The 22,614-nt window shown below is 40.2% G+C and overlaps 3 protein-coding genes across 5 annotated transcripts in view; all 3 read right to left on the bottom strand.

The window, feature by feature from the left end:
- Positions 1-8,900: 8,900 nt before the first annotated feature.
- Positions 8,901-13,624, bottom strand: LOC123969847 (nucleoredoxin-like protein 1). Of its 3 annotated transcripts, XM_046047573.1 has the most exons (6): positions 13,455-13,624; positions 13,313-13,364; positions 11,689-11,911; positions 11,078-11,343; positions 10,567-10,656; positions 8,901-10,432 (listed from the first exon to the last, which is right to left on the bottom strand). In XM_046047573.1, exons 4-6 carry the CDS (start codon positions 11,311-11,313, stop codon positions 10,087-10,089), a joined length of 672 nt encoding a protein of 223 aa, XP_045903529.1. In that variant the 5' UTR covers positions 11,314-11,343; positions 11,689-11,911; positions 13,313-13,364; positions 13,455-13,624; the 3' UTR covers positions 8,901-10,086. The 3 variants fall into 3 exon arrangements, with proteins under 3 accessions (XP_045903529.1, XP_045903527.1, XP_045903528.1); XM_046047571.1 differs by lacking the exon at positions 13,455-13,624 and having other exon boundaries at positions 11,689-11,999; positions 13,313-13,360; XM_046047572.1 differs by lacking the exons at positions 13,313-13,364; positions 13,455-13,624 and adding an exon at positions 12,714-13,052.
- Positions 13,625-13,925: 301 nt separating this feature from the next.
- LOC123970423 (nucleoredoxin-like protein 1) lies at positions 13,926-14,877 on the bottom strand. The gene is made up of 3 exons (XM_046048458.1): positions 14,642-14,877; positions 14,454-14,543; positions 13,926-14,301 (listed from the first exon to the last, which is right to left on the bottom strand). Exons 1-3 carry the CDS (start codon positions 14,875-14,877, stop codon positions 13,926-13,928), a joined length of 702 nt encoding a protein of 233 aa, XP_045904414.1.
- Positions 14,878-18,186: 3,309 nt separating this feature from the next.
- The window catches only part of LOC123969505 (procollagen galactosyltransferase 1-like), a 14,289-nt gene continuing 9,861 nt past the window's right edge, over positions 18,187-22,614 (bottom strand). The window contains exons 11-12 of the mRNA XM_046046969.1: positions 19,653-19,859; positions 18,187-19,537 (exon numbers count right to left, since the gene is read on the bottom strand). Coding sequence (XP_045902925.1) covers positions 19,267-19,537; positions 19,653-19,859 — 478 coding nt within the window. The 3' untranslated portion in view covers positions 18,187-19,266. The remainder of the gene's footprint in view (positions 19,538-19,652; positions 19,860-22,614) is intronic.

Below are 22,614 nucleotides of genomic sequence, written 5' to 3'. Positions count from 1 at the left end.
TAGTAGGCACAAAAGGTTTTGGAATCCATGCAATAGATGGCTTCAGCTGGCAGCCGTAAGCCAGCCTCAGTGGCTGCAACGTATTCCTTTGGGGTAATTTGTGCACAAACAGTGCTTCTTTTTGACACTGACAGGCTCAGACTGTTTTACAAGGTGTCTAGCAACATCATGGAAAGGATTCCTACGAGTAACACCACAATAACAACCATTGTTTTTATCAAGAAGCGGAAGTCTTGCTCAAGGACAGTTCTCGCTTTGAAATCTTGAGAAAGTTGTTGCTTTAAACGTTGGTGGAAATGTGAGTCACAGTTGGAGAGTTGGAGAGTGTCGATACCACACTGTAAAAATACTCTGTTGGAAGTAAAAGTCCTTCATTGAAAATGTTACTTAAATTAATGTAAGTATAACCAGGAAAACATACTTAATTATAAAAGTAGAAGTACTCAATCATTATACTATTATATACTGTATTAGATTTTACTGGAGTTTGTTGAGGTAGAACTAATTACCTAACTATTTTGTATTAGACTAAAACTAACAATTATTTTCATTATGAATTACCCAGCTGATTATTTTCTTGATTAATCGACTGATTGTATGGTTTGTAAAAATTCTAAAAATTGAGAGAAATGCTATCACAATTTCTCCGGAACTCAAAGTGACACCTTCACAGTGCTCAGTTTGTCCAACCCTCAAAATGATTAAAAACATTGTAAAAATTGTAATTCTTAAAATAATTAAAAGGAAAAGCAGAAAATCTGAAAAATGACTTAAACAATTGACAGAAAGTGAATTATATTTCATTAGTTGACTAATCACTGTACTTGTATAAACTGTTGAATAGTTTAACTTAGATTTCCTGTGATTCATCTCGCAGAAGAGACAGAGAGAGAGAGAGAGAGAGAGAGCGTGCATATGGACAAAAGTGTTGATGTTATGCAAACATTTTCTTTGATCATTCAGCCTAATGCATTGGTTTATCAGTGACAAGGTGACTGTCTCATATGAACGGGTCCACATCAGGTTGAATGCACATCGATAGACTAACGAGTACACTATACAGGCTACGTTCGTCTCCTCTATGAAATGTCTGTATCCTCACTGTGCTGCATTATTATAAACTATGATGAACTGGCCGTTGGTCTCTTCATGTCCTTGTAGTTCTCATGCATTAGTTCCTGTTGTTGACTGTGTAGTTGCTGTGGCTGCTTTCACATACACCATGTTGGTGTTCTAGTTTGATGTCTGCTCTTGTGGAAAACAAAATGTAAAAATGTAAATTATTCACTGTTTCTTGCAAAAAAAATATAGATCTGAAGCGAATATGAAGCTTCCTCACTCCAGTCAGAGGTGGACAGGACCCAACCATAACCTAACAAAGCACACCTGGACTAGGACCAACAGTCTTTCCGGCTTTTGTTGTTTCTCCCAGGAAGCTCTCATAATTTGCATGGCCTTCAAACTTTATTATGAATAAACATCATGCATGTATCCAAGTTATAGATGTTTGTCTGACATCTCTCAAATTGACAGATCGTCTATGAAACACACACATTCCAAACACTAGCTACATACAATTTCAACCCATCAGTCATCGCAACCTGGCAACCTGGCAACCTGATCCAAGGGGTGTGCGGAAGAAAACTGCTCTCTTCTTCTCCTCCTTTTGTGATCCTGATTGCAAGGTGCAACTTTTCTAATCTCTTCTGACTTTTGGTACTTTTATTTTCTTATCTTCCGTTTAGGAAATAATAATAATATAATAATAATAATAATAATCTTTATTTGTAGAGCACTTTTCAAAAACAAGTTACAAAGTGCTTTAACAAGTGAAAAGACAATAATACCCAAAAGACAATAATACAAAAACAATACAAGATAAAAGCATGAAGACATTGAAATAATGGTGCATTGTCCCTGCATCAGATTATGAATATTATTAAATATTATTTTAATTACATCAAATGGCAGACTTTGGCTGATGTGAGGCATCCATGTTTGTTTGATTTTCAGACACTTCTATTTTTGCCTATGCGCCAGGTGTGATATACCTATGGGAGCTTTCAGTCCTAAATACGACATGGATGTTGACTAGAACCTCAATGATTAGTCGACCAAGATTCAGCAACTATTTTGATAATCAATTTTAGTCATTTTTTAAGCAGAAATGAAGAGAAACCATTTATTCGTTTCAGCTTCTCAAATGTGAGGATTTGATGCTTTTCTTTGTTGTACATGACAGTAAAGTGAATATGTCTTTGGGTTTTGGTCTATTGGTCCACAAAAACAGGACATCCTAACACGTCACCTTGGGCTGCAGGAAATTATAACAGGCATCCATCAATATTTTCTGACACTTTACGAAAAAGCATTCAATTGATAAAAAATAATCAGAAGAAGATAATAAAAGAAATCGCTGGTTACAGCATGTCGTTCTAGAGGGCATGGACAAACAGACGTATTTTGATGTTTGTTTGAAACTGTTTATAATTACAATAACGCGGATTGGACATGAACGTGGCACAAGGTCAGTCCATTCCCTTCTGTTTTGCTGGAGCATGCTGCAGATCTGCTATCAGTGTTTCTGCAGGGTTCACAATGTTCAGTGTGAGACTTTTTAAGACTTTTTTAACACCACATAGTATGCAATTTAACCCTTACCTACTTCACTATCATACTGGCCAAAGTATAAAGGTATGATTGAAAACCAGAAGACAATAAGGCCTAGAGTTATTATTTTATTCAGTACTTACCAGCCAGTATATAACAATAACTATTAATGATAAAAATTAATTTAAAGTAATGCAGCTGGACCAGAATAAATGGCAGAAAATGGATGGATGGCTCAACCAAAGACAAATTATTAATTAATTTAAGTGTGAGAAACATTCTGCTGTCGAAACAATCCTACTTTTTGTTTATAGGTGTTATATTTCCTGATGTATGGCTGCAATCAGATACTTTACTGTCTACTGCTGGCAGGAGAAAATATTTAAGACTTATGTAAATTAAACAGTTTTTAAGGGAGAAAGGGCTAAATTTAATGCCTGCAGATACCCTGGTTTGATAGTAGACACCCCTTTTCCTGTTAAAGGTAGACGAATGCATTACTTGTTTAAGTCAACATTGTGTCTCAATTATTGTTGCTATTTCACATTGAATTGCCATGTAGTTGTGTGGCAGGCTATTTCTAGTTGTTTCAGATTTATAGAACACCTTTCAGTATCAATTATTATTTTCATTTTCCTTGCAGCTTCAAATCCATCTGTAACAGTCATCAAGTATAAAGAGAAGTTCAAATCCTTGAGAAGAAATATAAAGGAGTTGAACGGCTCTCTGGTCCTCAGGCCAATGGAGAGGCTTGTTAACTAGAGCCAGCCACTAGAAACCTCTCTTTCTTACAAATTGAGTGAGACCAATCAAGTGAATATCTTCCAAAAGTGTCTTTTTAGTACAAAATGACCTCTTTGTGTTGCTGAACTTCACAATGCATTTTTGCACAGAGCAAGGACTGCAAATCATCTCTTAGGTTGGAGTACATGTATCTCTAAGTGTATTAGGCTATTGTGAACAACACTGCAAATCAAAGAGCTGAACTGCTTTATGGAAATATTGGATTTATTTGTATTATTTTTGCATAAATTTGATGATGAAACTTATTTGTTGTGTATTTATTTCACTGGATTAATTGAAAACATATATTCTTGTCTGATTATTTTACCCATATACGGTTTCTCATGAGATTTTACAGAAATGTCACAATATCATGATAGCAAATTTATTTGTAGATATAGACAGGAAGAACAATTATATCATCATTTTCAAACAGCACACTGAGTTGCTATGGTTTTTCACAATAAAGCAGCAGGGAAATGTTGCAGTAAAGGTCAAAAAGATGTTTCTAGTTCTTGGAAAATGTAAATTTCACTATGTGAAGTGACCGGGAACCAAATGTCTTGGGGTTGGTTAATTATTCTTAGTGGATCTACAGTTGTAGTAATGTATGAACAGTCACGTAGAGTTTGAGAATTTTGTCCTTTTCCTGCTCTTACAGCTTTTAAAATGACTGCATCACATTATTGAAGTAAAACATGAGAAACCTGTTTTCAGAAAATTCAAAACTTGGCATCAGATGTAATCTTCAGCTCATTTCAGAGTCATATAGTTTTGGTTAAAATGTGCTTTTCCATTAGCCACAGCTCAGCAAGACCTGGACAGTTATGTGCAAAGCATATTTTGAACAACTGCTGAGATGACATGCAGTCTGGTACTGTCTGTCCTGCCTCATGGTACTAAATATGATTTGTGTGTCAGCATAACCTGTTAGTATAACATCAGCTGTTTCAATTTGTCACCAAGACCGAATTCCCGGACAAAGAACGTGACTGTGATCCTGAGGTGTGACAAAATGTCAGGGCTACAACAACTGCTTCTGCTTCCTCTGAAATCACTGACGGAGGTGTGACAGAGCAGAGCCGAGTATAGCTTTTGTTTTCAGGAAGGCACAACAGGCTGGATAATAGGTTTTTGGCAAACTGACAACATGTACAGCGAGATTCTGCCATAACGTGTATAAGATAGAAGCGATTTCTTGAATGTCTGGTTGTTTTAAACCACCATTGTAAAAGATCAATGTGATGGACTACCTTGATTTGTCTGCATTACCCAAAAGCAGACGTTCCTGGTTATTTTATCAGAATATGGTGTACTTCTGTGCCAGATTAAGAGACGATTTAGGCTCCAGACGCTGTACTTAATGAAGGGGAAAAATGTAAAGGGAGATTCCACAGTGTAAATTACTCCATACAGTTCTTTGGACTCAGCACCAAGATAGTGTGTTTTGCACACTGATCTATTTCATCCTAACAGTTTCTCAAATGGGCTTTTAGAAAATTGTATCATGATTTAAAAAATGACATACTGAGATCAAAAATCTTATCCATTTCGCCCACAACTACTGGACAACATATTTTAAAAGACAATGTAATGCAATGTAAAAAAAAACCTTGATTATTTGCGATTATTTGTAACCCGCAGAGGTTAAATGGCTGGGACTCCCTACCAGTCGGTCCGAACTGAAGAAGCCCATGAGAGGCGAAACATCTTCATCTTCAGCCAAATCCAGTTGCCCTTGATTTTAACCTTCCTTGGATGATTATTTGTGCAATTTACACCCTGCGTCTTCTGTCTGTTGTTTGTGTTATTTATTTTAATCCCAATCCCCATTCCCTACAGGAGGCCTTTGTCTCCTGCCAGGCCGTTAATGTAAATAAGAATCTGTTCTTAATTGACTTGCCTGGTAAAATAAAGGTAAAAAATTGAAGAAGCACAATCTTGAGAAGAACACTGATAACATGGATAAGGTGACCAAACAGGCTGTTACTGGTCATTTTCCTCCAGTCTAACAAGCTCAGATAAATGTATCACTGAGCTGTAATGCTGCCATCAATACAGAAAAGCTATAATATAATTTTGTTGTACAGCAATATTAGAGCAATTAGTCGATCGACAGAAAATTAAATAATGTCAAAAGAAATTAATAATATTTTTATAATTGATGACTTATTTCAATGATTTTAAAGCAAAAATGCCAGAAATTCTTTGTCATATCATTTTGTTATGTCATAGATGATCAAAGTGTCGAGAACAAAGCAACCGACTTGACCTCACCTTGAGCTCTGGGAAGCAGTTTGTCACTGTTTCCTTTTGTTTTTATTTCATAGACAAAACATTCATTGTCAATTAATCAGCCAATTGTCTTTTGGATTAATCGATAATGAAAATAATCACCAGATACAGCCTGACAGTATTGTGACAGGTGAAATCCCAGCTGATGTCTAATCTCATATCACGATATTGATATACTCTGATGTATCCACCCCCAGCTCTGAGCACGCCTGCACAAACGCTCACAGCACAAGCAAGGAGACTGACTCAGTGTGTCTGACTGATGCAAGAAGACATGATAGGAACCTGCGTGAGGTGGTCCAAACAGAAAATAACCAAATATGGTGCGTTTTACAAGTCAAATGACAGCAGATCCATCCAAACTGTGTGTGTGTGTGTGTGTGTGTGTGTGTGTGTGTGTGTGTGTGTGTGTGTGTGTGTGTGTGTGTGTGTCTGAGTGGTTTAAACAAATCACCGTGCTTTTTTCTCCTCAGTGGTTGATGTAAATGATCCCTACATGGACACAAACCTCATTATCTTTGTCGTCTCTTTCCCATATAAGGTGCATGGCGCGAACACATGCACGAACACACACACACACGTAGGTGAGTCACCTTGTTCAAATGTGTGTTCACTAACATTTCTACATATAAATCTTCCTTTTCATCTCTACCACGCAGTGTCTCCCATCTGCTATTAATATGACACACACACACATGAAATAATACAAAACAAACACACAGTTAAGGTTACAAATGTATCAGAAATTCAGCCTGACAGAAGAGCAGGAGTCCTGTCAGCCACTGAGCTGTTTCCGTCTCCTCTCATCCCTCTGCATCTCCATCCTTCCCTCTGCCTTCCTCCTCTTTCATTCATCTCCCTTCTCCTCCGCATCTCTCTCTCTCTCTGTTTCTTCTCTCCCTCACGGTCACCCCTGCATCCCTGCCTGGCCTCCTCCACTGACCCAGTCCTCTCATCATCCCTGCTCTGAAATATTGATAATGGACTGTCACTCTCTGCCTTGCTGTCTCTTTTCTCCTCATGTTCCCATCTGTGGTGAATCAGCAAACCAAAGCAGCACACAGCATGTGTGTGTGTGCGCGCGCGTTTACACCACTTTTCACTGCAGCACACCAGACACTGCAATGAAGGTGTGTGACAATGAACATAATTCAGACAGACCCCTCTGATGGGACACCCTGAGTCCCTGCACTACTCTGAGGCCCAGAGGAGGATAATCACGTGCCCGTGAATATTCCACAGCACTCACGCCTCACAATACTCTATACTACTGACCCTGCTATAATGGCAGCCAGAAGCATGAGGCCCAACACATCAGATCCCTGTCCGTAAGTTATCAAATGGCCAATGACAGCAGCAGCAAAGGAGCAGGGTACCTTTGAGAGAGAGAGAAAGGGAGAGAGAGAGAGAGGAGGGGCGGGGTGCATCCGCCTATATCCATATCTTACCGTCAATCCTCAGGTTTCCCTCCTCCTCGTCCCCCTCGCTCACTGCGTCTCCCGCATCCCGTCTCTCCGCTCCCTCATGCACCCACTGTACTCTCCTCCCTTTCTCCCGCGCCGCTCTGCCCGATGCATGAAACAAATCAAATATTCAGTGGGGAAATGGTGGTGGGCGATACCTGCTGGGCTATACAGCAGTCATTAGCGCGATGTGTCCGACAACAAATGGGCGTCCTCCTCCTGTGATCAGTGTACTGTGTTCGGCTCTGCTCTGCTGGACCTCACACCCTCCCTCCGTCCTGTCGAGGTTCGATGTCTTCCCCGCTGTGCTGTGTGACTGTGCGTCACGTTGGTATCATAATTCCCACGGGTTTCATGCCCAGAGATGGTGCGGGCTATAGGCCTTATAGCTCCGATGGATGAATGGAGGGAAATACGCGATCACTTGCGAATACTGTAATGAGGCGCAAATTAACGCACAGACCCGGACTGCTCTGTCTGCCTCCGTCGATGTCCACAGCTCATCAAGCCCAGTCGTCGGTTGGCATTGTTGGTCATATGATTCCGATTTTACATCCTTACATTTAATGGCAAATAACGTCGACGTGAAAACAGCCGCTTTGCATATCCTTGAAGAATCGTGATGAGGCGCACATCAGGACGGACATGGGGATAGGCTATATATCAGGCTTGTTTTAAAGGCAGAGATAGTCTTATAAAATTATGCTGTGATTAAAAACAAAAACAAAAAGACAACAGCAGGACGACCAGGGGAGATAAGGTTTTTCCGCTCCTGGCCTCGCCTTGCATCCGTCCGTCTCTCTTCTTCTCTCTCTCTCTCTCTCTCTCCATCCGCTGGTCCGCTTGTTGCGCGTTCTGCACTCGAGAGCGCGCAACGAGCGGGCGTGTGTGTGTGTGTGTGTGTGTGTGTGTGTGTGTGTGTGTGTGTGTGTGTGTACGTGTGCAGGGAGGCAGGGAGAGAGGGCGCTTCGACTATATTATCAAGGTTTGTCTGAGTGAGCAACAATAAGCTGCTGTGTAGGCAAAAGGGAAGGAATATGGAAGACACAGCAGCTCATGTTTATTTAGGCCGCTGTGTCTTTTCGCAGGTCTGTCCATCTCGGGTTTAGGTTTAGCATTTACGTTTCTCCAATGACAAGAAAACGAAGCTATTGTGTTTGCTGTGCAGCCTGTGCAGCACAGCGCAGATCCAGCAAACACGGGCACTTCCATATATTCCCATTAACCTTAAAAGAGCTTTGCAATCTGTCTATTACACTGGATCACTGCCATTTATAAAACACATCAAACGTACCAATCAACCAGTCACACCTTGATGACACCTGAGGGCATTCTGGTTTCATCATCGGTCTCTGTAGAGACATTTTTATCCCATGTGCTCCAGCTATTACTGCCATTACTCCTATAATGCAAAACATAAAGCACTCCACTGCTTTTCGTATTTGCATATGAGGAGTAATGGCATAAGGCTTAGGTCACTCAGAGGAGAGAAGAAGGAAGCAAACCTTCTGGGCTGAGAGATCCTGATCCTGACTGATCAGATAAAGGCATTATATGCATTTTACATGTGCGAGGAAGTGGCTAAACACAGTCTTTAGTATGAAAGAAGACGAGTCAAAGGAAATGAATGATTATGTAGAAAATCCACTTTCTCCATAATTTTACTTGACTCCCTTTGAATAGCTCTGATTGCTTTTTGCTTAGTCTACAAAGAGGAGCCAGACTTCATAAACACTCAAAGCACAACAGTCAGTAACAAAATTATTTTAATGGTGCTGAATAATGCATTGATTTGGGATTGTGCTTTGACTGGATGCTGAAAATTATCATGTGAAAAACGTGCATTGCATTACAGAGCTGTGTCGTTGAAAATAGAGGAATGGTTTGAAAAATCTCCTGGGTGTCGTAAAAAAGCCATAATGGCAATACTTGGCTCAGACCTCCCCTTGGCTTGACTGTGTACTTGGCAGCATTCAAAGACATTAAAGACAACCAATTCTGAGCTGAGGTCAGCGTTGGTTAGCAGTGTTCAGCGTTCCTTTAGATAGTGTTTACATCACTTTTTATTGGTTGTTGGCATATCCGCATCCACTTATAATGCTGGTATAGAAAAGCAAAGCTAGTCACAGTAAGGTCAGTCTGACATTTCTACTTCTTGAATAGGATGAGAAATGTTGGTATTTTCTGACATTCTGCTGTGAAAAGGGTTTGTGTCAAAGCTTTTAATGGCTAAACATGGCAACTGTTGTTCTTGGTCTCCATCACAATGGTGACCCTCCTCTGTCTTTGTCCACCTCCGCATCTTCATCTCCGCCTCCACCCCACCCTCAATGCAAGTTATACTATGCTATTTTATAACAAATTTTATAACAAAAATGATGTCAAGAGACGCAATGATCAACAGAGAATAGCAAAAATAATGCTTAAAAAAGTGTTAGCAAGATAGTTTGACTTTCTTCACTAGCTAGTCACTAACCTTGTCTGCTTGCCACTTGTTGCGAACAACAAGCTAAACGAGGTGAAAACGTGCTGCACAGTTGAGTTAGTGACACTAAGAGTAACCTCTTTCTCAATACACGTGGTCATGTGACCTGTAAATGCACCCATATTGATTACTGGAGCTCAATGCGTACATAGGTGTAAATGTTTCTGTGTTTGACATTTGCTCTGATGACTGAAAACTCAACTTTTCATATTTTCATTTACTTCAGTTAGTTGACAAAGTAATAAAACTGGACTGGATAATAATTTTGATATAATATTAAGAATAAGAATAAGAATATAGGTTTCAATAAAATTTACAACAGGTAGCAGTATCAGTAGCACATTTCATAAGATAGAACAACATGATCTTATTTCATTCCTTTTGAGTTTTGCTGGTTCTCAGTCAGAGCTTTAAATTACTAATCATCTCAACTTTTGTTCTTGGTCTCCATCAAAATGGTGACCCTCCTTCGTCTTTGTCCACTTCCGCATCCTGATCTCCACCTCCACCCCACCCTGTGCACTTTTTCTTCTTTTTCTTTTTCTTCTTCTCGTCTTCCACCTTGTACTTCAGTCGTCTGACAGGGTCACTCAAGCTGCGCATGGACTTCTGCTCAAAGTCCTCGCTGATGATGAAGCTCCTGTCAATGAGCTCTGCTGCTTCCTGCCAGTTGCGGTAGCAGTCTGGGCCGAGGCAGAGGATCTCCTCCACTGCATTAGGGATGAGGATGGAGCAGTCGGGACGCAGCACTACCACTGTGGGCAGTTCCTCCACATTAAACATGGCCTCCAGCTCCCTGTGGACACACACACACAAACATACACTGTCATACACATTGGCAAAGAGCTAATTGGCTTTTTCCAGCTAAGTACATTTACATTGCAATGATCCACCAGCAGGTTGTGCACACAACTGGCCAATCCCACACACCTCCTGTAGGGGTCCTCGAACGCCAGGAACAGGCACTTCTTGGGCAGCTCTTTAAGGAAGCTTTCTTGCTCTTCCTCTGACTGGTCCAAACTGATGGATGAAAGAAAAAGGAAGACCACATTGCTGGGAGATATGGGATGGACGGATAAAAATCAAAATCCAGAAAATCTATCCAAGTGTTTGCTTGTGTATTTTTATCCATATGAGGACATTAGGGTCTCACAAAAATAGGAAAAAGGACTATGACAATCATTCTGTCTGAGGATATCTTACAGGTCCTTCTTAGGGGATACAATGAGATTAATATATTGTAGCTAATGTACAGTGTTACACGTACATACGTATGCAGGTGCACATACTGTAAACACACAGAACGGTTTAAATCTATGTTAGGGTAAGGGGTATGGTTGAGCATTTGGCAAACTACCTTTTGGTTTGGTGGTTTTGGAATAAATGTGGTCCATTGCAAGTGCTAACAACACCTAAATGCATGTCTCTGTGTGTGTTGTACCTAATGTACAGGAGAACCAGCTGAGCAGAGCGATCCACATAGAATTCATCTGTCAGCTGTTTGAAGAAGTCTTTGAGCGTGGGCGCAAACCGCTGGCAGCCCTCACATGCAGAAGATGCAAAGAAAAGCATCAGGATGCGGTTCTGCAGGCGCAGAACGATCTCACGCTCTGTGTCCAGCTCATCCTGGTCCTTGTTGTTCTTTACCAGGATGTGGTCAATGAACAGGTCCACCATGATGAAGTATCACCATAAAGGCGGCTGGGGCTTAGATGAAAAAACAATCTAAGCAGTCAAGTGTTTAACCGGGAAATCATCAGAAATGCACAAAATAGTATATAGTGAACAGATATTAACAACAACTGACACCTGAGAGGGCTTTCACATGCATATGCCCAGCATGAAGAAAGCACAGACCAACAGCCATAGGACACATATTTGAAAAAGTTTTGGCATTTTCAAAGTTTTATCTTGCATACTGTATGATTTATAAACTTCAAATTCTATAAATTGAACTCTATGTACTCCACTCAGTCAGACTTGCAAAACATCCCAATAATCACGAGCCCATCTTGCTCGCTGTTAAATCGGATAATCCTCACAGTTGCTTACCTCTTACAAATATTATCTCCCCTCGAGGCCGCAAATCCAAAGAGAAAACAGCCTTCAAAATATTGTGTTTTTTCTTTTCTTTTCAGCTCTTAGGTTGTGCTCAGATCAGTTCCCAGCCTGTAAGTTCATATCACGTTGACTGTGTCTCCTTCACCTTGATGGCTGTAGCTGCTCACTCCCTCTTCCTTTGTGTCTCTGCGCTCCACCTCCCCTCCTCCTCGGTCTGGGAGGGAGGGATTGAAAGACAAGGTGACAGAGAGACAAGGGACATGAAGTGCTCACACTGATTGTGTTGTGTGTGAAGGCAGTGACTGAATGAGAAAGCACAGACATTATAGAATGAGAGACATGCTTAATAAAATAAAAAGACCTTAATGAAGTGAGCCACAGCGAGACCTTTATTGTTCTGTAACTAATGGATGAGCAGAACGACAGGGAATATCTGTGATAGTCCAGTTCACTCTACTGGGAACAGCACAATATGGCCATGAATCCATAGCAGTGACGTACAGACACAGATTGTGATTGCAGAATAGAGAATTTCATTGTTTTTGGAGATCAATGCAACTTCTGTTTAACTATTTAATAACAAAATAAAAATTATCTCAAGAGACGCAGCATAATCAACAGACAACACCAAAATAATGCGAAAAATAATAACATATACATAGTGATAAAATGACAAAGTATTAGTTTAAATTTTAAGACCCGAACAGGAGCCAGTGCCAACATTTTGTTTGTAGCTTTTGCCTTTTGTTGCAAACAATAAGCTAAATGAGGTGAAAAAAGATCTGCACAGTTGCATTAATGACACTAAGAGTGACCCCTTTCTTACTACAATTGGTCATGTGATCCACTGTTGCACAGATATTGATTACTGGAGCTTTAAATTGGGATTTTGGGGCTTGATGCATCCATAGAAATGATTTGACACATGTACTGTAGATGTAAATATAATTATATATTTATGATGATATTCTGGACTTAAAGATGTGCAGTAAGACAATCGACACAAAAGGCTTTACCTTTTAAATATGCAGTACTGTGCAAGGCAGGTGTGGAAAAAAATCTTTCAAAAATAGACATTGGACACAGAGACAGATTATTTTTATCAATTAACAAATTACAAAGTGAATGAACCAAAGAAAAATCTAAATCAAATTAATATTTGGTGTGACGCCCCTTTGCCTTCAAAACAGCATCAGTTCTTCTAGGTACACACAAAGTCAGAGATTTTGGAGACATATTGTCAGGTGTGTGATTAAACAATTATACCAAACAGGTGCTAATGATCACCAATTCAATATGTATGTTGAAACACAATCATTAACTGAAACAGAAACAGCTGTGTGAGGAACAGCAGAACTCAGCTAACAAGGTTGCTGTAGACAGTTTACTGTCAAAAGTCACACACCATGGCAAGACAGAAGACAACAAGACAGAAGATAGTTAAACTGTATCAGCAAGGTCTCTCCCAGGCATATCTTTCAAGGCAGACAGGGGTTTCCAAATGTGCGGTCCAAGCTCTTTTGAAGCACTAAGAAACAGGCAACGCTGAGGACCAAAGGTGCAGTGGTCAGCCAAGAAAACTTCTTGTAGCAGATAAAAGACACATCATGCTTACCTCTGACATGGAATCAAGGACACGCGACTCATTTTGCATAGAGACACGGTAACTGGGGTGCAGAAAAATGGCAGCAGGTGAACTGATGAGTAGAAATGTGAATTATTTGGCTGCAGCAGAAGACTGTTTCATCATGCAATACCATCAGGGATGCATCTGATTTATTCTGCAGAATGACCACGACCCCAGGCATACAGTGAAAGACATTAAGATCTATCTTCAGCGTAAAGAAGAACAAGGAGGCCTGGAAGTGATGGTGTGGCCCCCACAGAGACCTGATCTCAACATCATCGAGTCTGTCTGGGATTACATGAAGAGTGAGAAGCAACTGAGGCTGCCTAAATCCACAGAAGATCTGTGGGAAGATGTTTGGGCCAACCGCCTTTAAGTGTACCCAGAAGAATTGATGGTGTTTTGAAAACAAAGGGTGGTCACACCAGATTTAGATTTTCATTTAGATTTTTTTTTGTTCACTTACTTTGCATCTTGTAAGTTGATAAATATAATGTATTAACATGTCTATTTTTGAAAGCATTCTTACAGTATTTTTTTCCACACCTGCCTAAAACTTTTGCACAGTACCGTATATTTATATTTATGTTTTGGAGTTATGTTATCTTCTCCTCCATGTTCCTTTATCTCCCTCCTTTTTCTTTGTATCCCACATTCCATCTTTCTCTTCCTCCTCTTCATTTCCATCTTTGCCCTTCCCCAACGACTTCCACCATCTCGTTTTCTTCTTATCGTCCTCTGTTTTGTACTTGAGTCTCCTCAAGGGGTCAGAGGCGCTACGCAGATTTAGGTTTTCAAACTCTTCATTGAGCATGAAGCTCCTCTCAATGAGCTCAGCTGACTCCTGCCAGTTTCTGAAACAGTCCGAACCAAAATGACATATGTCTGGCACAGCATTTGGAGAGAGCACGGAGCCATCAGGACGAAGTACTACTATTGTTGGTATATCCCTCACCTTGAACATAGCCTGCAGTTCTCTGAAAAACAGAAAAACATCAGGTATGGCGGTGTACACTATTCATGTAGAATGTCATAATTTGACTTGATTTTGAAATAGATAGCAATCCACACTCACACAGGTTAAAACAAAGGCATTTAAAAAATACACAGACTCTCTCCATCCACCTACTTCCTGTATGGGTCCTCAAAAGCCAAAAATAGAACTTTTTTGTGCAACTCTTTGAGGAATCTTTCCTGTTGCTCCTCTGATTGGTCCAAGCTGAAGAGAGGAGAAGAAAATGGAAATCTTATGATTATTTAAAAAGTGTGAATGTGAGTTTATGCCATCACATGAGTGCTATCAAAGATAAAAAAAACCTGATGTAGATGAGTGCCAGCAGTTTGGGGTATTCGATGTATGATGGATCTTTCAGTCTCTTAAAAAAATCATTCAGAGGAGACAAAAACTCCTGGCACTTGTCACATTCAGCAGATGCAAAGAACAGCAACAGGATGCGGTTTTCAAGGATTCCAGTGATCTCACGCTCCGTGTTGAGTTCATCCTGGTCCCAGTTGTTCTCTACCAGAACTCGGTTTAGGAACAAATCCACCATGATGAAAGAAAGGAATGGGAAAGGGTAAAAGCTGTCTGTGGAGAAAGGTGAGTGAAATACAGATTTGTATACATATCTGCTACAACATGTATGATCTTTATCATGGCTAATGCAGTTCATGGCCTGCATCCATACTGGCTGCACCCAAAGAAAAAAGCTACTCTTACACTGTTTGATGATATCATTAAGAGATCATCTGAGGTTTCAGTGCAGCCTCAGGAGATAAACAAGAGATTTCCTTTTTTTCCCCAGAAATACTTTCAAAATCCAAGTTGTTGCTTACAGTTGCTATTTAAGTTTTGTAATGAGAAGTAACAATAGCACTGTAGCAGAAAGATGATGGATTTTTTTTCTCTCTAAATTTTGAAAACGCAAATCCAGCCTGCATTACACCATATTCTATTAGACCATAAAAACTTGGTTTCAAGTGTTTGGTATTTCTCTCTAGAATTAAATATTCATGATTAAATAAGCAACAAAGTTAAAGTTCTGAAAAAAACATCTTTAGCTATTACTTATTAAGAGTTTTGCCAAACAAGAATTCTGCTTTATCAAAACTGCGTGGGTGTGGTTGGAACAGATTTAATAGTGACAGCAACAACAACTTTGGCAGATTCTTATGTAGGAGTCCATCACTCAGAGTCCCATCGTCCACTGCTTTGGTGTTTGTACCAGTAATTTCTGACCCAATATAACGTGACACTTACTATATATATACAGTAGCTTATATTTATTCCATATTGATCCTTTTTGTTTACATTAAACACATCATCACTTTTGTGAAGTTGGTATGAATTGAATCACTGTTAGCAACTAGTGATTTATATGCATGAACACAAAAATACATGAATGAAGAACATTCCCTACATGAATAAACTAACGCCTGCCACCTTAGTCATCCACTCTATAAGCTACAATAGTAGACAAAAGTAATCACAACACAACAGCCCAGCCCCGATCAGCTGGTCAGGATGAATCAATCATTGATGGGGTTGTGTTTTCCCGAGAGCAGACTTATGGCTCAGAACAAAAAAACACATAAGAAATAAATTTCAGATATAGAAATAAAGTTCAGGCCTAACAGCTCAGAAATGTGCTTTATCTGTCTCGGCCAGCCTGTATTTTACTGTCGCAGCAGTCGCTGCAGGCTGCGAATTGACAGCGATAACCTCACAAATTAGATTTGGCTCTCTGGCTCTGAGCTGTGCCAGATCCATTTGAGACTACAGCTCTGGACTGAAACGTCCAAGACTGATATAGAAGAAATATATTTGAAATTGAGCAGCATTCCACCTTACCTGGGAAAAAAGAGGATTTAGTAGAAGACTCACAAAGGTCAAAGCTTAAAATCCTACATTTGGAAAAAGTATTTCAAAATCACTTTTTGAAGCTGATTAATCATACCTGATATAAACTAGAGATACTGCCTTGTTTTGTTAGTAGCAAATTTATTAGACCATCAATCTTTGTTCATACTGTGGCAGCTGCATATACCACAAGTAATTCACCTCACCTTGAAGATCCTCGACTCCTACATGGAATGATATATATCCAGTGTCTCTTCTCTTTCAAGCCATTGTATTCTTTCTTTGGTTTGCTTTCTTTCTGCCGTTAAATCCTGTGAAGTTTCTTATTTTAGTGACACCTTTCACTGCCTCTTCATCCCTCTCACTGCAATTTCTTTACCCTGCACTCTGTGGTTGACTGAGGGAGATTACAGATCGCTGGAGGTGCGGCAATGCTGTAATTCAGAGGCAAAGGTTGCTCCTGTGTGTGTGTGTACTGTGGGCCCTAATACTCCAGCTCAAGAGTAGCAATCTTATTACTTAAAGAGAAGAAGGGAGGGAGGAAAAGAAGGATGAAGAAACTGGACAAACTGGATTGCAAAGAGAGGACTCTAACATGCAGGTTAAATGATGGAAAGGAAGACAGGCAGGAAACAAAAACGACCAAGTGAGAAACATTTTTCTGTTAGCATCAAGTGAGGCCTCCTAGCTTAAACCAGACCTTTACAACCAAACAGTGCTAGTTAGCCTTACTAAACTGATGTCCCTCATTTACCCCTCCGAGTATTATAATGATTCTTTTGCATCCTGTTATCAAAGTGATTTGACAGCCAGGATACGGAGCATCTAGGAAATGAACTGAGAAAGTCGATAGTTTGAGTCCAGCCTGATTCTAGTAAACCCCAGCAGGTCCTACTGTAGAAAAGTGGCTATTGATCTGCAAAGGCACTTTCAGAAAATACCTGGCTTAATCTCAGAGAGGGGTGAGGTAAATATAGAGGAGGGGAGAGCGAGAGAACTAATAGGATTAGTCTCAGTCAAACAGACGTGTGCTACTGCACGTGGACGCACACACACACACAGGGCCTCCCGTGGCATTACAAACATAAACGTACTGAGAGCAAACACACACAACACATGCGAAAGCTTTTCAGCCATGCTAGCACCACAACTGTACATGCTGTATGGGTGGCAGTGACAAGACTGAAATGTCCCAACATTTCTTGGATGGATGGTCATTAAATTCATGTTTAAATTCAACATTCATGTTCTCCTCGGGATTAAATGTAATAACTTTGGTAATCATTACAAATGCACATGCTCTGTCCTTATTTCCAACAGCGGTGAATTATGCTCGGTAGGGGCGGCAAATCTCACTACAAAACAAATCTTATATAATGTTGCTTTAAGTGTGGCTGTAGACTGTTAGTCCTGAGGGACATGCAACAAAGTGGTAAAAATAATTAAAATACTTTGTACACACCCTCCATCCTGTAAATAGAATGACCAAACACACCAGGTGTGTTTTTAATGAAGTAATTTTAAGTATAATTTCATTAACTAATGAAATCTTTGTTTCTAATTTTGTATAATTAAATGACAAAATCTATGTGTCATGAAAGTGTTTAACAGTCAGTATAGCAGGGTCATGCTTAACAGGTTATCAGTAAATAAGAGGCTGTGTGTGTAAACACTGAGGAGGAGTAATGGCAGCCTGCTACAGCCAAACTGACCATTATGTACTGGCAGGGCAGGCAAACAACAGCAGACACTAATTAACAGTAATGTCTTAACTGGGTTGTGGGACGTTCATGTTTTGCTGAAATAGAACTGCTGTGTGCCAAAAAAAAGAGGCAGAGAAGAGTGTGTTTGATGTTTCAGCCACTGTAGCTCTGGCTGGAAATGAAACCACAATTTGTACAATGTCAGTGTTACCATGTACTTTAACTGAGCTTTGAGGGAGTGACACTCCAGTGTATAGTTCAAACTAAATTCAGTAGATAAAAACAAGACCAAACAAACCTTTCATTAGAAAAGTTTTTATTTATTATTTTTCGTTAAAAAAAAGACAAACGTTTTTAAACACAGAAGAAAGAAAACATTAAAAATCTATATTTATTTTTCAACAAACAAAATGCAACATAAGCTGCAAGTTTGGGTTAAAACTGCAATAAGGGGGAAAACACTGGAACACTAAACCAAAAGGCTGCTTCTGTCAAACTGGAAAAAGGCTTCACAGCAAATAAAATAAAACACTGATACATTCATGAGTGAAAAGATATGAAAGGTTAACAACCTTATAAAACTTACTTCAACAACACACCGGCTACTTGGAGCTAAACTAAACAGCAATGTTTTATGACTCAAAAGAAGAGTAGAAGAAGAAGAAGAAGGCGGCATTTTTTCCTTTGAAAATCACTAGATAATTTTACTTTAAACAGCAAGGAAAATCTATGGTAGAAGTTATCACGGCTCCATGTGCAACTGGTGATTATGGGTTGCAAGCAGACATTGGTCATGCAGAATATGCCACGTGTAGAAGAAACTGAAGAAATGTAACATAATCTTTGTATATTTTAGAGGCTCCCAGAACATACTGCAGCTTTAACATTTAATTAGGTGAAGTTTTAATGATGTTAAGTTGTGCTGGACAGTTGAAATGTTATTAGAAGAAATTTAGAGACATTTTAGAGTTGAGCTAATAACGCATCTTTTTCCAATTAATTTTTTTTCCTGTTAAAAAGTAACACACAGGGGGAATTTATGTATAATGTGGTATGGGACAGGTCTGGGCAAAATGTTCTTTTGGGATGTGCGTTGGATGCAATAAATACAACAAAAGTTGCTAGCCGACTCTTCAAGAGTTAACTCTACATCTAACCTCCTCTCTTAAGAGAAAGATCAAATAGTGGAGACAGAAATGCCCCTCAGCAGTCCTGTGTCCATCTACTTTGTGTTTCGTCCCTCTTCTCCTGCATTCTGTTATATTCCCTCCATCTTATCCATTTCCCTCACTATGACAACTTGGTTCTGTCCTCCCTCATTCTTATCTCTGTATGCCCGAGTTCTCTCGGTTGCTCCTCTTCATATCCTCTCCTCTTCATCACAGCTCGTCCCGTGTGCTCCAGTTCTCCAGTTCAGACTGCAGCACGTCCGAATTCTGGGCCTCAAAGCTGAGCTCCCCCTGCTCCTGAGTTTTCCTCGACTTGGCTCGGTCCCAGTCGGTTTTGACAGCCTCATTGTCCCAGACCACGGATGTTTCTGTGTCGCTGATGTAGCCTGGGTCTCCTGTGTAATGGGTTGGATACACCAGAAGCGGCTCGGTAGAAAAGGCATGCAGGTCCCGACTGTCAAAGTGGTCCATGTACTCTGAACTGATGGGTGAGAGAAGCGGGGATGTAGTTAGATTAAACTGAGCACTACACGACAGAATCCAAAAGAAGAGACAGATAAGAGGAACAGAAGCAGGCTCGGGTGGGTCGGACTCACACTGGATGTTTGTTGTACATGACAGGGAGGAACTCATCGACAGGAAGCATCTTTGTCAGAGGTTCGGCCCTGAGGAGCTTTTGGGCTCCTTGTAATGACAACATGTAGCCTAGTGTCCAGTAGGAGTAGTCTGCCTCCACCAGATTGTGGACATTTGGTACAGACGTTTCTGGGTGGTCCACCTGCATTCTCTTCCGCCCAATGTAACTGTATGAGTATTTAAGGTAAGAGAGAATATAAATATTACAATCACTAAACCTGGAGCTGAGTTACAACAGCATGTAAAACAGACTGAAATCAATTCATTTAAAGAGGTGGTATTATGTTCATTTTCAGGTTCAAAATCCTACTTAGGGGTTGTACCAGAAAAGGTTTACATGGTTTAATTTTCAAAAAACACCTTTTTTTTTTTTTTCCCCCCCATACTGCACATTGCTGCAGCTCCTTTTTCACCCTGTGTTGAAGGTTTCATTTTAGCTATGGAGTGATACATCTTGTCTCTAAATGATCTTTGTTTGGAGCTGCACATGCGCAGTTTCTAGTTAAGAACTACTACCCAATCAGAAGCAGCGAAGGGCGAGTCAGCGAGAAGACGGTAAACAACTGGGGCGCATTTAGCTTTCATCCCTGTGATGTCACAAGGATGAAAGGGAAGCGGTTGGACTAGAAACAAGCTGTTTTCAGGCAGTTCTGAGCAGTGTTTTCTGTTGGGGATGGGAACTCCCTTTGGGGTGGACTTTAGGCTTTTTCACTTTGCAAACCTGTTACATGCACAAAAAAGGGTATATAACTCAATAAAGGAGCCAAAAAGCATAATGCCATCTCTTTAAACACGTCTCTCTCGGTTCCTCTCTCCCTTTATGTGTCTGCTCTGTTTACTTTATTGGTCAGCAGTATGTTTTATAAAGCTGTCCAAAAACCACAACTCGCGTTTTCAATTTTTTTCACCCGTGATTCAGTTTCTACAGCAGCAGGTGACTGGCATGTAGAAGAGGCTTGGTGTTAATGACGTAGCAGATCAAAACAACTGAGACCAACGTGGTACTGAATGACATCAGCACCAACAGGTGTGGTTATGGTTGCATTACCTGGTCCTACTAGTAAAATATCCACCATGTCCTAACGTAATACTGGCCGACTGATTGGTACATCTCTAAGTCAGTGGATATGCTCATAAAAGCAAACTGAATCTGTATGGTGCTTTCACATTGAGTGCAAAATGGTGTGTTGCACCACATAATTTTATTTAACCCTGTTATATGCAGCATGGGTTTCTGTTGTTAGACAAGAGTGGATGTTACAATACATTTCCATCAGTTAAATGTGTTGTCCTACTGTCCAGTTAGTGACCGAAAGTCAAGACAATAAAAGCGTAATTTCCCATATCTGATGGAGTCATCAGCCTTTCATCCATCAAACAGTAACAAATACATAATTTTGTTTTGACCAGTGGTGAAGTGAGAGGAGTGTAAATTCCCATTTGAAAGTTTTGTTTCAGTGATATCCTCATTATTATTCAGCTTAGAAACACTGGGGTCCGCTGGATACTGTGACAATACTTTAAGTTTAGGTTATGGCCATCAGTTTGAAATATTTCAACCTTAATTCTGAGAAATTGTGTTGTTTTAGTCAGCTTGGGATGGTGGATGGCTCTAATATAATATCCACAAGCCACCGCCACTGTTGCTATGGAAAAGATGGCAGTCAAAGAGGAAAATCAGAGTTGTAGCAAATTCAAAACACTTTACTGCATCCAATTTTTAGTTTAGCCTCAGCTTGTCATTAGTGGTGTACCTTAGACTATAAAAAAAAAAACATATATTCTAGTGGAGTTGCTCATTTCTGTACAAATGATTCAAGTTTCATGCCCTTTGGAAGTGCTGTCAGTCACCTGATATTATCTATACAGAAAATTAACTTTCAGAAATAACTCCTTCCAGAGTGATATTCTCTGACAGGGATCAATCTCTGTAAATATGAATATGCTGCGGCAGCTCAGTAGTGTGACAATAGTAATAGATAGTGTTTTCAGCATTTGTTCAGTGCTGCTCATGTGTGACAGATGGACGTATTTCACTGTAGGGGTACAATAATCCTCTCTGTTTACTACATCGTGTTTTCTTTCTGTTCGTTGAAGCATCACTCACATGAGATCCCAGTCCAGCTTGTGTGTCGTCACCTCCTGCAGCAGCGTCTGCAGACGTCGTCTGAAGAACACCTCGAAGCGGAGGTCGTCCTCAATGACCAGGGAGGTCTGCAGACCACGGTCCACTATCTGCACAGAAATACACACACGTTCTCAGTGCTGCTGAGATGACAGTATAAGCATTAGCGTGATGGGAACGTTCCCTAAATCCTTTACAGGTATCAATAATATATGGAGTCCTTTATTCAAAATTATATTAAAAGTATAGAGGTATTGACAATAACACATAAAAAGTATATTTGTGTATTCTTCGTTAAAAGTGGTTTTACTATTCTGTTGATGGTGCTCTTATTGCATTAATTTGGTTGGGGTGGTTGAATGTTGCTGGCTAAACTGTGCATTTGAAGACATAGAACTGGTGACAGGTTTCTTGTGGCAAAACAGCAAGTTGCTCAAAAACCTAATTTCACAAAAAGGCAGCACAGTTATAGAAACATAAATCAGACAAGCTCATTATTTCCACCGTGCTTCCTCTCCTCACACAATCTGAGTTACTGTGTTTTTCAATAATAAACGTTATCTACCATGTACAGGTAGACCCAGAGGCCCGTCCCTGCGTCTCACCTCCTTCCAGATGTTGTAATGAGAGAGGAAACAACCCAGTTCCCCCTTGGTGAGAGGTCGACCATGATAGGGGTCTTTGTATCCCGGGAGCATCTTAATCCCCATGGACTCTATATCAGTCTTGTTCAGAGCTCTGAGGGAGAGAGAAGGGATAAACAAAGAGATTAGAGGTGAGAACAATAAATTATATTG

The sequence above is a fragment of the Micropterus dolomieu genome, linkage group LG04, assembly GCF_021292245.1.
Source record: "Micropterus dolomieu isolate WLL.071019.BEF.003 ecotype Adirondacks linkage group LG04, ASM2129224v1, whole genome shotgun sequence".
NCBI lineage: Eukaryota > Metazoa > Chordata > Actinopteri > Centrarchiformes > Centrarchidae > Micropterus > Micropterus dolomieu.
Note: the sequence above shows the minus strand (reverse complement) of the source record. Positions and strands in the feature narration are given on the sequence as shown.

Coding starts and splice junctions, on each gene's coding strand:
- LOC123969847 (XM_046047573.1), bottom strand. CDS start 11,313: ATGGTGGACCTGTTCATTGACCACATCCTGGTAAAGAACAACAAGGAC. Junction 10,657..11,077: donor CTGGTTCTCCTGTACATTAG/GTACAACACACA, acceptor TTCATCCATCAG/TTTGGACCAGTCAGAGGAAG. Junction 10,433..10,566: donor TTCGAGGACCCCTACAGGAG/GTGTGTGGGATT, acceptor GTGTGTCCACAG/GGAGCTGGAGGCCATGTTTA.
- LOC123970423 (XM_046048458.1), bottom strand. CDS start 14,877: ATGGTGGATTTGTTCCTAAACCGAGTTCTGGTAGAGAACAACTGGGAC. Junction 14,544..14,641: donor CTGGCACTCATCTACATCAG/GTTTTTTTTATC, acceptor TCCTCTCTTCAG/CTTGGACCAATCAGAGGAGC. Junction 14,302..14,453: donor TTTGAGGACCCATACAGGAA/GTAGGTGGATGG, acceptor TCTGTTTTTCAG/AGAACTGCAGGCTATGTTCA.